The following is a 16,661-nucleotide window of genomic DNA, read 5'->3' as shown; positions in this document are numbered from 1 at the left end:
AAGAAGATAAGGAGAATCTTAACATTGCTGATTGCTAGGTGGCTATATATTAGGCATCATGTGGCGCACCTTTTTCAGTATCGAAAACGACCATTTTAACCACATGACATTCCCAATTAACACACGTGCTCTTTAATTTCACTTGTAACGTACGCGTAAGTCCCATTATATATGATATATATATACATATTCTTATATGAATGGATGTATGTGAATCATTGCTGTTATGAACTCGTCATATCTTTGATATAGGTCACCTCCTAGAGTTCTTGAAGATTTTTGTGGGCTGTGGGAAGAAAATGAAAAGAAACTGTAGTATTAGTGTGCTTGTGTGTGGGTGTGTGTGGTCTTTTTCAGGTTTCAACGAAAGATTTCCGAATCAACGCGCCAAGTTGACCCTACTCTAGTCTTTTTCGTCTTCCTTTTCGCAGTACCTTAATGCATATATACATGCTTACTCAGGCGTCACTTCTCCATATATATCCAACAAGCTTAAAGGGTCCATTAATGATGAAAAGTGCAGCAGATATGGGGGAAGCCTCGTCATTTCATGAACCGAAGTACAAAGGTGTGAGGAAGAGGAAATGGGGGAGGTGGGTGTCGGAGATCAGGCTGCCCAACAGCCGTGAGAGGATCTGGTTAGGCTCGTATGACTCGCCAGAGAAAGCTGCTAGAGCTTTCGATGCTGCGGTGTTTTGTCTTCGAGGCACCTCCGCCAAGTTCAATTTTCCCGACCAACCACCAAATATTCCCGGAGGAAGGTCACTTTCTCCCTCCGAGATACAAGCTGCCGCCGCTCACTTTGCCAATTCATTCCCATTATTCCCATCTCCGTCAGGCTCAGTTTCAGAAGCCGCCGTCCCCATGGAGGCTGAAACCTCCACCCCCTACCTTCTCTTACCAGATAATAGTAATAATAATGTGACGGATTACGGAATATTTCCAGGATTTGATGATTACTTCATGCGGTCACCACCCATCGCTTCTTCAAGGTCTCCTGATTACGATGATGAGGAGAACTCAAACTACTGGGATATCTCGCAAGACCCATCATTCCTCTGGAGCTTTTAATCAATCCAGTTATACATACCATCAACCATACATATTGAAGTACATTATACATACATACATACTCCTGCCGGAAAAAAAGTGTCAGATTCCCGGATTATATTTGTTGCCGGAGTTGCTGACAGAGATGATTTTTTTGATTATGGAGCCTACCTCCTGAAGGTGAGCCATTATCATTCGTACACAACGAATAATCTTTTCATATACTATGCACTATAGTTGTTATTTTTATAAGAAAAAGATAAGTACAAACAAGGAACTATGCTATCTTTTACTTTGCTTTGTTTTGATTACTCGGTTTACGAAATCATACAATGGAATCTGGATATTTTATTTAGAGGAAGCATAGAAACAGCGCTTCTGGATATTTTATTTAGAGGAAGCATAGAAACATCGCTTGCGAGTTGTGACGTTTTGATTAGTTTGTTTTGACTTCGATTAGTTTCAAGCTCGTGTACTATTCGGTTTACGAAATCATACAATGGAACGTGGATATTTTAATGTACTTTTATGACAAAACTTCAAAAATGGTCCGTGTGGTTTTCGGAAATCTGAAGTTTGGTCCCTAATTTATAAAACCTCACGGATCGTCTTTGTGGTTTCAAAACTTTTAATGTTTAGTCCCTCCGCCTAACTCCGTCAGTTTTCTACCGTTAAATGAGGGACATTTTCATCATTTCAATACCCAGGGACCATTTATGAGGTTTTCTATTCTTTTTTTTTTTTGAAAAAAAAAAGAAAAAAATATGAAATTAAAAGGCTCTCTCTCTCTCTCTCTCTCTCTCTCTCTCTCTCTCTCTCTCTCTCTCTCTCTCTCTCTCTCTCTCTCTCTCTCTCTCTCTCTCTCTCTCTCTCTCTCGTGTTCTTCTTCCTCATAAATTCGTGACCTACAATGGCTAACTACATGAACTATACACGAGTTCAATTTTTGTTGATCATAAAAAACTTAAATGATTCACAGCTTCAATAACACACATAATAAATGATTAATCTCATGATAGATTCATATGAAGTCGTTTTCACTTTATTCCAAATGCAGCCCAGACCTTTGAATTCAAGATCATAAACCAAAAAGAAACTGAAAACAACTAATGCTCCTCATCAAGAAATCGACCAGATAACAAATCAAGATGAATTTAAGCTTTAATTGCAGCCTGCAACATCAAATCTATCACAAAAACTAAAATAAATCCAAAATGATGAACACTTGACCGAAATATCAATCACAGAACAAAACCCAATTGAAATAAGTTTCCAAGAACGGATGCCCAGATTGAGAACTCGATCATAAATCAAAATAGAACTACAATAGAAAATCAACAAGCACACACACAACTTCCCACCACCATTGATGATCCTTTTAAGAAGAACAATAAGAGCAGTAGCAGAGGAAACAAATTTCATGTTTTTGATGTATCTATTGCAAAAAAATCAACAAAAATGCACATACACACACATTTACAGATATGACGAACACTTCCCCCTCCATCGTAAAAAAAAAACCAATTTCAGATGTGAACCCACACTCCATCTTTTCTTTCACTGTGAACCCAAGAAGAAGAATAACATTTGACGAACACTTTCCCTTCCTAATCAATGTCTCTAATCGATGTCTCCATCGTTTGCCATTCCCAAGTTGGTAACATCGATATTGCACAACAAGTACCAATTGATGAAGAACATCTAATAAAAATGGTGCAAAATCAAGTCACTAAAAACCCTAATCTCATGCCTTTGTCGATAGGCCATAAGAAGTCAAACCCCCACAGAAGAAAAATTAAATGATGAAGGCTTCAGAAATTGACTTGAGATTCGCCAGATTTTCCCTCTGATCGGCGTCCATTAGCTTGGGATTCGTCAGATTTTACATTAACTTGAGTCGATATCTTCTTAATTTGGGATTTATCGCTGATTTTGATTGGGATGCAAGCAGTGAGGATGAATTTGGACAAAGGGAGGGGTGGATTTGAGTACAAAAGACCTTTATCAAACGCATGCAATAGCAATTTGAAGTTTGCAAGCCAGGTTATGAAGAAAGAGCTAGTACTGGAGAGATGAGCAGCAGTAAGGAGAAGATGGAGGTAGAAGAAGAAGACAGGGATGAATGCTAAAAGACGTGTTGTACCTGGTGCTATAACTTCAAAAAAATTCACAGACCTCATTTTATTGGACCTTCTTTTTTCTTTGTGTGTGTTCTTCAAAAGACTGAAGGTGTGGTTCACGAAGGAGAGAGAGAGAGAGAGAGAGAGAGAGAGAGAGAGAGAGAGAGAGAGACCTTCATATTAAATTTTATTTATTTATTTTTTAAAAAAAAGTAATAGAAAACCTCATAAATGGTCCCTGAGTATTGAAATGACGAAAATGCACCTCACTTAACGGTAAAAAGTCGACGGAGTTAGGCGGAGGGACTAAACATTAAAAGTTTTGAAACCACAGGGACGATCAGTGAGGTTTTTAAAAGTAGGGACCAAACTTCAGATTTCCGAAAACCATAGGGACCATTTTTGAAGTTTTGTCTACTTTTATTTAAAAATACATTTAGGAAACAAAACTTTTTAATTTCAATAGAATAACAAATTAATTTTGTTTATTAACAAGAATTGGTAAGCAAAGAATCTTTGACCTAGCGGTATAGAATGCTTCTCTTATTTGAGAAGTTATGAGTTCAAATCTCATTTGAGACAAAAGATGGTGATAGTTAGAAGTATATTAGTTTGTCGTTTCAAAAGAGAAAAAAAAAGCAAGAAATCGTAAATCGATGTTAGGGTTAAAAAAATAAAATACATTGTTGGTGGGTTAAAAATAATATGGTTAAATACTACAAAGTACATTGCACAAAATAGAAACACACTTTTAGTTGTTGGCGGGTTATCACTCAGATCTTACTTTCATTTGAGTAAGAAAACATAGTCATCAAAAAAATGCCTTGAGATGAGAAAGTTAAGGTGCACTTTCATAGTGAAAAGATACAAAAATAAGATGTAATATTTAACTTGATTTTGTTGAAGCAATATCTAGTAATAAAAACATTAAAAAACATTAAAGTAGGATGTTACAATAAACAAATGGATAAAAGTAATCCGCGATTTCTTGTATTTTACAAAACAAATGTAGGAAATATCAACATACTTTTATTTACTAGTGTTTTATAACATCTTATCCAAATAATAATAATAATAATAATAATAAACTTTTAATTTTTTTTCTAAAAAGGATATTGAATTTTGGAGGACCTATTTGTATCATAGCAATATAGCAAGTAGCATCGAGTTTTTTATTTTTTCTATTTTTTATTATTTTTTATTTTATGGAAATGAGATCATTAACAAATTAAAAAAATGAGAAAATAGGTGCATAAGAGGATGACACATATTAACTATTTATTTATTAGATAATATAAATATAGATATAGATAGATATAAATATAGATATATAAATTATTTGATTTATTCAATTAATTAAATTTAATAATATTTTGGAATTAGAAATTATCACATATAAATGTAATTATGAATGATATTATAATATAATGAAATGTGACTCAAAATATCAAATAAATCTATTCTTTTTCAATAACTAGCTTTCAAAATAATCAAATATGTATGACATTATATATAACATTAAAATGCACGTGCTTATGAACAGTAACCGGCTGAGCGGGTAAGCGGGTCACTGTTCATCGTCTTATGGCTAAATTTTAGATTTGGTCAGATTTACTCCCTCCACCGCCATCGGCTTCCAATCAAATATGTACATGGATGTAAGCCAGATGTTTACTGCCTCCATGCTTCCATGTATATGCCTTCTTCTCCGTTTACATTTCCCACAAACATGTATTTAGTTCCGTCTGTTTCACTATTTTGGTCGTCTTCGGCTACCATTGGTGATGCACAAAAAAAGCCCTAATATTGATTGCAATACAAAATCCACTTTGTTTTCTAAATCCTACTATTGACGTTGATGTTTTGTCTGAAGTTTCGGAAATCGTTACCATTATTTCTGTCTCTAGTAAACTCTCTTTTCATCAATTTCATAGTGGTTTCAGACATGTTTTTTATGTGTATATTGAACTAATTGTATCTTTTGGAAAAGCACATTCTACAACTATAGAGTATGGTTATAGGTTTAACGATTATGCAAGGTATGTTTTCAAATTTGATTTTTCTATACCCATCATATATGTGTTTTCGTTGTTGGTTAGGGAATTGATTTGGATGATACTAACATATGGTTTGAAATTCGACAACGGAGGTGCAATTCCCATCAAAACCGCTTCACATGAGCAACTTCAACTATTACTTTCACCGATTTTTCAATCACTTCAAAGTTCAAACCTCATACCACTTTTCATCCTCCTATGGTACCTAGTGCTTTAGAGGTGAACTTAATTCGTTTGTTTAATTTGATGGTCTTTTTGTATATTTTTATTACAATATCCATATATCTTGTTTCTTAAGGCTAAATGATTAAAAATGACACTATACATAACTTAATTCCATACTTTTTTCTTCATTGTTATAGATAATATGTTACCAAAAGATGAGATCCTGATAAATTGCATCATATCCATTTTTATTTCTAATGCAAATCATAGGAAGAGAAACAAGAGACACATTACTAATTTAAGGATAATACAAGAATTTAAGAATCAAAAAGATTATGTACAATACGTAACAACTAAGTATTTGTTATATGATTTTCTTAACCAAATCACACAAAACTGCCTGATAAATCGCATCCTTATTTTATTATACATTCCTACAAGGTTATTGGGTGATTCATGGATCAATATGATTGCCTCTGTCGTTATGTTTAGCTCTAAATAATACATCTCGGTTGGTCTTGCTTTATGCAACAAGGAATTTGCAAAATCACCATTTTTTTTAAAAGTTTCTATTAACAAACGTGATGTTATGGTGTAGATTCTTGATTACAACACTTTCGGTGGTTTTGTTGTACAATATCATAAGTAGAGCACTATCATGTTGGTGTACTATAATTGCGGCCTTAGCATACTTATTCAACATTCCAATTGAGATCATATGTATAATGAGAAATGATTCTCCATTTATTTATAACAACTGATGATGTATTTCTTTATTACTAAGTAGAAATTAAAATTTTTGAGGAGTTTGAATTTTCTTTTTGGTCAATTATCTTTTCTGTTGTTTCAACTTTTCAGATGGTCTGTTACATAATGAACCTAGTTTTCTCATCAGGGACTGATGGTGTGTTGTAGGACATATGAGATCCACATGTAATCCCAAGTGATTCATTGACCTAAGATTCTAATAGGATGATGCATCCTGAACTTTAAGAGGTATTAAGTAAGAAGGTCTTTTAAATTCCATATATTAACTAAAATTACAATTACCATATGAATATATTATGATGGTCTCATTTATTTACAACATAGGAAGGAAATAAGTTGGCTTAATTCTCTATGTTAGTAATTAGGTATCTTCAACACGTGAAGACAGAGTGTATAATAAGAGGGTTGTAGATGCTTCTTCGTTGGTATATCTTCATAATCATCAAATATGTTTACATTCTCCAAGTATATAGTTTATTTTTATTAGTTTCCTTTTAGAAATATATGAACTTTAAATGGTAAAAAGTTAACATTTTTTTAAATGGTTTACGAGTTTTTATGAAATCTGAATACATTTTGAATGGCGGTTGACCCGTTTTCTTTTTATGTAGAATTTTAAGTTTCATACATCTGATCTGTCAGAGATAAAACTTTACCCATATTGACCCATTTCTTTTGGAAAAAAGCAAGGGGTATCCGATTACATTTTAGCCACCTTGCTTATCTTTCATGTGATTTTGTAATGTCCCAAAAATTAAGACCAAAAATTTTGATTTATATAATAGATAAACCATCAAACCAATCAATATCATAAAACCATACTGAAAAGGAGAGTGTGTCAAATAATATCCAAGTACATCAGAGTCATAGAAAACGCGGAACAATGTGGTGTGTGTAATGCAGTCATCCCGAGCTCTTCCCCTTGGAAGCAGAAGTACCTGAAACATAAAATGAACACCGTAAGCACAAAGCTTAGTGAATTCCTCAAAATACCACATACCATACATATCAAACATATAATGGGCCCTGCCCGTCATCGGGCCTCGTTTGGCATCGAGCCCCGCTCGGAATAGATTTGTCAATCATCAGGCCCTACCTGGCGCCGGTCCCCGCCCGATATACATATAAACATATAAGCATATAATCATATAAACACATGCAATAATCACAAAGATAAATAGCATACAGGATAGTCATCGGGCCCCGTCCGACATCGGGCCCCCCGGTATACATATCAATATCATACATGCAAAAGTCACCCAGACATCTAGCATCCTAATCATAATAAACATGGGCTATCATTGGTGCCTTCGACCCGCTAAACACGGGGAAGAAACTCACCTCTAGCTGTTGAATCTCTCAAATAAATCTTGGTCTGCAGATCCATAAAATCCCTGCGCTAACATCATTAAATATTATCCAATTAATAATTGGATCTCGACCCATAATCAAGAATCTAAGCTACTTGTCCAATCTCCAGGGTAAAAGACCATATACCCTTTTTCTTACATGGCCCAAAAACCAAGTCCCAACCCATTTGCTCAAAAGGCCCAAATTCCTAAATGACATCCTAAGGCCCAATAAGGCCCAACTTCCAAATTGCGCCCAAAAAATTATTATGGACCTAATCCCAAGAAATTCCATAGTCTACCCATGGCGCCCAACAGGGCCCAAACCCTAAAAGCCCAAAATATAGCCTAAACTCGAGGAAGTCAACCTAAAAGTCAAGCAGATGAGTACGCTGGGCATACTCAGACTTACGTTTGGCGTATTCCTTATGGGGCCAGTATGTTGAGCGTACGAGCTGAGTATGCCCCGCATACTCCGCAGACAGCCAACCCAACTCATTAAGCACTTATTCGGTTAAGCCAACACGCCAAACTCTCAGATCTGATTCTAGAAGGTGACTTAACACGTAAAGTTGGCAACTTTACACCCATGCACGAATTAACGGGACCCAACACTCAAAAAGAAGCTTAATAAGAACCTTAACACTTGGATGGACCAATAACACTCATAAATATTACATTTATATGGACAACTGACCTCAATGGAGCTAAGATCTAACATCCCAAGTTGTTGGAGTAGCCCATACTCCCAAACAAATCTTAAAGGACCCAAAAATGCATAAACATGGCCCTAAACTAGATATAGCATAATGAATCATCAAGTAGGAAACTTTATACCTCAAATAGCTTGAAAAGATGATGATGAGTATGGACCTACAAGTTCAAGCTACCCTAAGGCAATCTCTAAGAGTTCTTCTTCCTTCAAATCACTAAAAACACCACCAAACTCACTTCCAAGCACCAAGATCACAAAAAGGCACTAGGTTTTCGTTCTTAGGGTTTAGGGGAGTGGAGGCTGACAAAAAGATACACTACAAGAAAAACGTGATGTTGCAACGGAAGGAATCCGTTGCGAAAAGATGAAATTCCTTTGCAAAAGACGAATAGCGACGGAATTTGCAACGACCTATTTTCGTCCCTAAAAACGCCGTAGTGAGGGGTTTGCAACGGAAACGATAATTCCGTCGCAATTGTGACAACGGAATGAAATCCGTGGTAGATGGTATTCCGTCGTGTATTCCGTAGTAGGTTTCCATCACAAATTCCGTGGTAGTTCTTCCATCACAAATTCCGTTGTAGTTAATCCCTAGCAAAATCCATGGTGATGAATCCCTAGCTAACTCCGTGTTGATGAATCCCTAGCTAAATCCGTGGTGATAAATCCCTAGCTAAATTCGTGGTGATGAATCCCTAGCAAATTCCGTTTGATCACTTCCTAGCAAATTCCATGGTCATGAATCCCTAGCAATTTTAGTGGTGTATATATTATATACCAGATTCAATATGGACCGATGGATAATTGATTTATAAATTATATCCAAATAATTTTGTAGTAATATATGAAAAACAAAAAAAAAACAAAAAACTCATAACCATCATATCATAAAATAACAAAATAATTATTTATTACATTGAAAAAAGAAAGTTGCTACTCTAAAATACATAATCTTCAATAAACATATATCAACCTACTACTCTTGTTGTTTTGTAAAGCCATTAATAAGATCCAATATTGTTTGAAGTTGTTTTTCAAGATACCCGACCCTTGCTTTGTTTTCCTCTTGTTGGACGTTCATCATATCTTTAAGCTCTTCGTTTTGCTGTTGTTGTTTAGCAACAAGCTCCCTCATTTCTTCTATTTCATCATTTTTTTTTCCGGAATGTAAGTTACATCCGTTTTACCATTCCTATTGGGAACCCCCTTTGCAAAAGAGTCTAATCCATAAAGTCTTCTTTTTTTATCATGACCACCTACAACAGCATAAAATAGCTTGTCCTCCTCAAATTCAACACCTTCAGCTTCCAACTCTTCTCGTTTTTCTGTATAGGCCGCCTACAAAATAAAAATATTATAAGTTAAAAGATATCAAATTTAGGAATGATATTATGGAGTAGCTACAATATAAAAGTTAATTTAAACTGAAATGAATATTACATGAACAATTCACTATGGGGTGGCTCATGTCCTAATTTCCTCTTCTGCATAAATACCATATAAAAAGTCAAATATACAGATAAACATATGAAAACATTGATACGATGTACCATTTAAAAAATTACCAAATCAGAAGCTATCTTCAAATGACATGCGGATCCAGCGTTATGTGTGGGTTTTGCTACTCCATCAGCCACATCGTTACGCCTATTCTTCTTGTTCTGCTCAGATTTTAGCTTGTATTCTTCTGTATTCTATTTTAATTGCCAGGAGTTCCAGGCTTCCTGTGGAATATGAGCTGGTTTAAAGCCATGTTTGTTTCTTTTTGGGCTCCTCATGTTGAAGAGATATTGACCATAACTTTGTGCCGCTTTCCTTGCCCAAGCTTGCCTCACCAACGAGTCTATTGTCTCATCCGAACAACATTTTTTCTACACATTAACAATATAAACATAAGTTGAAGTGTAAATGTTTACCAAACAACAATATATCACTTATAGTTACCTGAAACTCCTCCCAATATAAGTCGCGCATTTCTTTGCTTACTTGTGCCCAAGCGTACCCTTCTGGATCTATTATTTGTTTAAAGGACTGACTAATAACGTGTGCACAAGGGCCTGGTGGCATTAGCTTGCAAGTAATCATGTGATGTGTTTAGTTATGAATTGATATGTAGGTGTAAACCAAAATTTAATACATAAAAAAAGTTGTAATTAAGATTTGAATTGGTAACTCACGTATTTTTCCAAACATGAACATTAAAACGTCCATCTGGTCCACAATCTTCAGAGGAATTGTTTTCATCTTCTACACTTTCCACTACAGATCCATTCATGGGTGGTTGTGTTGGTGATGGGGTAGATTCTGGGATAGGTGTTGTTGATGGGGTATATTTTGGGGTAGGTGTTGGGATAGATGTATATGTTGAGGATGTGGTAGTTCCTTTACTTAAGGAGGGTGTGGTAGTTATTGTAGTTGTGGAGGATGGTAGTGTAGATGCAGGTTTTGAGGTTGTGGTAGTAGATATAGGTGTTGATGATGTGGTAGTGGGTGTTGGTGTTGAGGATGGTTTAGATGATGTAGGTTCTGAAGATTTCGTTATTGATGTTCGTGTTGATGATTGTATTGTTCCAGTTTCTGAAGTTTTAAATGTTTTTTCTAAGGAGGGTGTGGATGTTTTAAGTGATGTCGAGGAAGTAGTAGTCATGGGTGATGTTAATGATATAGGTTTAGGGGTTTTGTTGGTAGATGTTATAGGTGCTTTGGATGTGGTTGTTGGTATTGGCAAGTCGATTTCTTCATCTTGTAAGTGTCTGTTTATGAATTTTGTAGCAGAAATCATGTTGCATTTCATAACTTGTGGTGCAATGAATTTAGTTGGTTTCACAACGAATGCTCCTTTTGCTTTCGAGGTCGACATCTTTCTGACACAAACAATAAAAATAAATTATATATGAAGGCATTACTTTGCATGCAAACTATTGAATACAATCAAAACGAATTTACATGAAGATGATCAGAGAACAAAAAACGATCGATCATCACGACAACAATAAATTAAATTAAAATAAATTTTAGATGAGTGACAACCTATATCGCCAAAGTCAGTGCACAAACGTATAACGAACAAAGATTTCGAGCAATAAACCGCCGGAGATGATGATTACAGAAAATGTAAACCCTATTTCTAATCGGTAATTAATTACCCTAATATGCAACATAAACGTGTGTAGGTTGGACGGAAACGAAATGTGAAATACTTTGAACCTCCGCTAATAAAAAATTCGATCTGTACTAATTACCGCTAAATATTTAGTAATTCAAAATTATTTAAAGTAGCTACAGATTGATACATAGGATATATACATATAAATAATGTCAAGAAAGAGCATAGAGTAACGATGTGTTCATAGTATAATTTTAACTTAAAATTATATACGAGGACTAAACATTAAAAAACTATACCTCTTTATGCTTTTCTAATTAAACCGAAATTTATATACAAAAGACGTACGGGTCATGTCAATATATATGGTAGTGGCTTATTGTGTCCACGGTTGACATATGGGCCATTGGTCAACATGGTAGTTGCTTAAGGTGTCCATGGTTGACATATTGATGACATATGGGCCATTGGTTAACATGGTTGTTGCTTATGGTGTCCATGGTTGACATACGGATGACATATGGGCCATTGGTCAACATGGTAGTTGCTTAAGGTGTCCATGGTTGACATATGGATGACATATGGGCCACTGGTCAACATGGTTGTTGCTTATGGTGTCCATGGTTGACATATGGTTGACATATGGGCCATTGGTCAACATGGTAGTTGATTATGGTGTCCATGGTTAACATATGGATGATATATGGGCCATTGGTCAACAGAGTTGTTGCTTATGGTGTCCATGGTTGACATATGGGCCATTGGTCAACATGGTAGTTGATTATGGTGTCCATGGTTGACATATGGGCCATTGGTCAACATGGTAGTTGATTATGGTGTCCATGGTTGACATATGGGCCATTGGTCAACATTATAGTTGATTATGGTGTCCATGGTTGACATATGGGCCATTGGTCAACATGGTAGTTGCTTATGGTGTCCATGGTTGACATATGCGCCATTGGTCAACATGGTAGTTTCTTATGGTGTCAATGGTTGACATACGGATGACATATGGGCCATTGGTCAACATGGTAGTTGCTTATGGTGTCCATGGTTGACATATGGGTCATTGGTCAACATGGTAGTTGATTATGGTGTCCATGGTTGACATATGGATGACATATGGGCCATTGGTCAACATGGTAGTTCATTAAGGTATCCATGGTTGACATATGGATGACATATGGGCCATTGGTCAACATGGTAGTTGCTTATGGTGTCCATGGTTGACATATGGATGACATATGGGCCATTGGTCAACATGGTAGTTGCTTATGGTGTCCATGGTTGACATATGGGCCATTGGTCAACATGGTAGTTGATTATGGTGTCCATGGTTGACATATGGATGACATATGGGCCATTGGTCAACATGGTAGTTGCTTATGGTATCCATGGTTGACATATGGATGACATATGGGCCATTGGTCAACATGGTAGTTGATTAAGGTGTCCATGGTTGACATATGGATGACATATGGGCCATTGGTCAACATGGTAGTTGATTATGGTGTCCATGGTTGACATATGGGCCATTGGTCAACATGGTAATTGATTATGGTGTCTATGGTTGACATATGGGCCATTGGTCAACATGGTAATTGATTATGGTGTCCATGGTTGACATATGGATGACATATGGGCCAGTGGTCAACATGGTTGTTGCTTATGGTGTCCATGGTTGACATATAGATGACATATGGGCCATTGGTAAACATATATCATTTGTGCCGGTTGTGTATTAAAATTTAAAATTTTCAAATACTTAATTTTGTAGGAAATATTAATTTTTTAAATAATTTAGGGTCCCCGATTAATCCCTGCTGAGTCTGATTAATCGCTTATCGCCAGTCGACCGTCGAGCTACCGACGAGCGATTTTTACAACCTTGATTAATTAAAATAGAAATTGATTTTTCTTTTAAATATGAGTTTTTACAAAACTACCCTTACTAATTAAATACGAGTCATTGTATGTATTAGGATAATTTGGTCATTTTGTAATGGAACATCTTCTAGGCGCCATAATGTTTTTTTCCGACGAAACACATTGTTTCAGTTCTTCACTCTGAAATTCAGTCACTTTGAAACATCCCCAACTTAAAAATTCTAACAGACAAAAAACCCTAAAATCAATTTCGCAGAATCATTATCTTAGTGAATGTTTATTATTATGGAAGCCAGTACTTCATCTAAGATTCAATCAAGAAATCAAACGAAATCGCTATCAGACATGCCATTTGAAGTGATGGAGAAAATAATAGTCGACTTGGCAAAAATTTCAGCAGTCGAGGCTTTCAGGATGAAGAGTGTGTAAGTTTTGCCTTTGATCATTCTATTTCATAAGTGTATTTGAGTTGTCTTTACATTATCGAGCGAATATTGTATTTCGTTTGCAGTTGCAGATTCTTCAACGAGGCAGGAAAAACGGATGAAGTATATAAACATATGGAGTTAGATGGATTACGATTTCTTGTTTGCTCTGACCAGAAACATACAGTTGTCAATAAATGCATAGAGATGAGAAACCCAAATATTCCATTCAGGAATGGATTGGTACGTTGTTGTATATATGCATAGTAGTAATTAATCTGTTACTTGTTTTGCATAACTTTAACTAGAAATTATGTGTTTAATGTTTTTTTTCAGATGAAGTTATTTTTCTTAGAAGCTGAACATGAAGGGAAAATGATGCTTGAAGAAGCATCTGCATTGGGACATTTGGATTCAACATTTGTCCTGGGAATGATGCTGATGGCTGAAGGGAGACATAGGAAGCACGAAGCTTTGGACATGTTGAACAACGCTTACCGCAGAGCAAAAGGTAAGTGGAATCTTAGAGCAACTTGTTCTAAGGTTCATCTCCACTTAAATAGGGAGGGGAGGAAACATGTACACTTCCATGGCTTTCATAGATCTTGTGCATTGCATAAGTCTGTAGGTAGTGTGTCAGACGCTTTTGTGAATGGATACAAATGGGTGTTTATGTGTGACATTTGTTTATGGGATGCTTTTTTCGTTAGGTTTTCTAGGGAGTTTGGTATAATTTATGAGTAGTTTGTTGATATGTACTTTCATATTATGATAATTAATGCTATGTAGATTCTTTTGGTTTAATATAAGGGACTAAATGAGTTAAAGTTTGGAATGATGTTTAAATAATGTTTGAAATTTGAATAATGTATTTTGGACTTTTATTATTAGTGTTTATATTGTATTGTGATTATAGTTGTATGTAGCAAATGTTTTTTCTTTCCTAGTATTAAATACATATAAAATACATTTGTAAAGGCATAAACAAACATATATTTTATTTTGGACTTGGTAATTTGGTTTAATATCAACTAGTGGAGTACCCATGCTTTTCATAGGGTAAAATTGTAAAAGAATAAACATATGGACTAAATAAGTTTACTATAAAAATCTTTTTCCACTTTTAATATGTATATTAGTACATGAATATATACAAGTAATTTGGTGAAATGTTAATATAAATGTATTACATTATGGATTATGATATATATGTTATTTGTGTCTTTTTCATTTTAACAATCAAAAGTCCAATATTACCTAGCTATAAAAGGCTATAATATTTGAATATGTGTTTTCACACAAATACCCTTAGTATTCACATATTTGGAATGATTTCAAGGGCAATTTGGTCTTTTTGCACTCTAAATTGTTAAGGCGCCATCATACATCTGACGTCACGCCGACGTTCCAGTTCTTCAACCATTCATAACATCTAAAGTTTTTCGGACGATAAATCTGTATACAAACAGTAAAACCCCCAAATCGTCTTAGAATAATCGTTCTCAAAAACGATTTTCTCCGATAATAGAGACTCCTGTACTACTCTCGACCAAATCAGCATAAAGTAAGTTTTTTTCCATACCATGTTACACTGTCTTTCATATTTACACTTAATTTTTAAAAAAAGAAATTGAAATCAACTACTCGAATGTGTATTTTGTAAGTAGAATGTCGAATACTAGAAGTCGCCTTTCGTTAGATGATCTCCCACTGGAGCTTTTGAGTCGGATTTATATAGTATTAGGGTCAGAATCTGCGAAAGACATCGTCTCTGCAAGACTTTGGTAATTATCAATAAACATCAACTAATGAATGTATATTTGATTAAATAAAACTTTATTTGTTTGTTATTTACTGTGTATTTAAATTTTTGAAGTTCAAAGAAGATGTATGAAGCAGGGGGTGATCCTCAAGTGTACAAAACAGCATGCATTGACATGTTTGAAGGAATGGGTCCCAAAACTCTGAAAGCTGATTCATTTATACGCACATGTGCATTGCATAATAACATTGAAGCCATGTATAGACAAGGAATTGTATGTGTAATTTCAGTAATTATATGTATTCTAAATATACCATTTATTAATATTTTGTGTCATAGCTGTTATATATTGATATTGTTATTCTGTCAATAGGATGAGTGCTTTTATTATGGCAATTTTGATTTAGGATTGACTTTGTTGAGAAAAGCAGCAGATGAAGATCATCTTGAGGCAATTTATTTGCTTGGAATGATCTACATTTCAAGAGGGCCTCATCAATGTGATGAAGGTATGTATATATGGTATATATGTAAATTAAATTATATATATAGTTAATTAAGGCAAGTTTGTAGTTTGGGGTTAGTATTTAGTTGTGTTGTGTTGTATAATATTTACTATTTTATTGAAAATGGTACATTGGATTAATTGATGGATATTTTAATGTGTAGGTTTACAATTACTTGATGCCTATTTTGGCTAGGCAGTTCCGGATGATGGGGAGTACATAGGTGTTGTTGATAGTGCCAAAGAGTTGTTGCAGGCTATTGATGTTGTTCATAGACTTACAACGAATAACATCACATTCCAATGTCAAGACCCACGTCATTCTGTTAAAGGTGCATTGGCAATAGGCCATGAAGAGGATGAGGATCGACAAAGATATTGCACGGTTTGTCGTTGGTATGTAGAGTATGGTAGGTTTGTATATTTCTTAAACATATTAATGGTTGATAATAGAATGGACATTGAATATTAGTGTTCTTATTGTATTGTATATGAAGTTGTATAGTACTACTATAATTTTATTTTGGTTCTGTTAAAAGGGCATTTTAGTCATTTTTGCTTGCTATGTTGTTTGAGTAGGATGAAGTATTTGTAAAACCCATGTTATTTTTGTGATGAAGTATAGTTAATGTAATTAAAAATAAGTTTGTAATGAATTCGTTATTAAGGAAAATAATCTACATAGATTATATATACTTTAACATGCCCGGTTAATGTAATTAAAAATAACTTTGTAATGAATTCGTTGT

At 34.9% G+C, this 16,661-nt stretch overlaps 1 protein-coding gene across 1 annotated transcript; it reads left to right on the top strand.

Annotated features, from left to right (window-relative positions):
* The first annotated feature begins 215 nt into the window (after positions 1-215).
* On the top strand, positions 216-1,546 carry LOC145133497 (Integrase-type DNA-binding superfamily protein). The gene has a single exon (XM_079068433.1). The coding sequence runs from the start codon at positions 439-441 to the stop codon at positions 1,069-1,071; it is 633 nt and encodes a 210-aa protein (XP_078924559.1). The 5' UTR covers positions 216-438; the 3' UTR covers positions 1,072-1,546.
* Positions 1,547-16,661: the final 15,115 nt, after the last annotated feature.

This window comes from Lactuca virosa, chromosome 8 (genome assembly GCF_052849685.1).
Source record: "Lactuca virosa cultivar CGN04683 chromosome 8, Lactuca_virosa_CGN04683_v6, whole genome shotgun sequence".
Lineage (NCBI taxonomy): Eukaryota > Viridiplantae > Streptophyta > Magnoliopsida > Asterales > Asteraceae > Lactuca > Lactuca virosa.
This window is presented reverse-complemented; position numbering and strand designations above follow the sequence as displayed.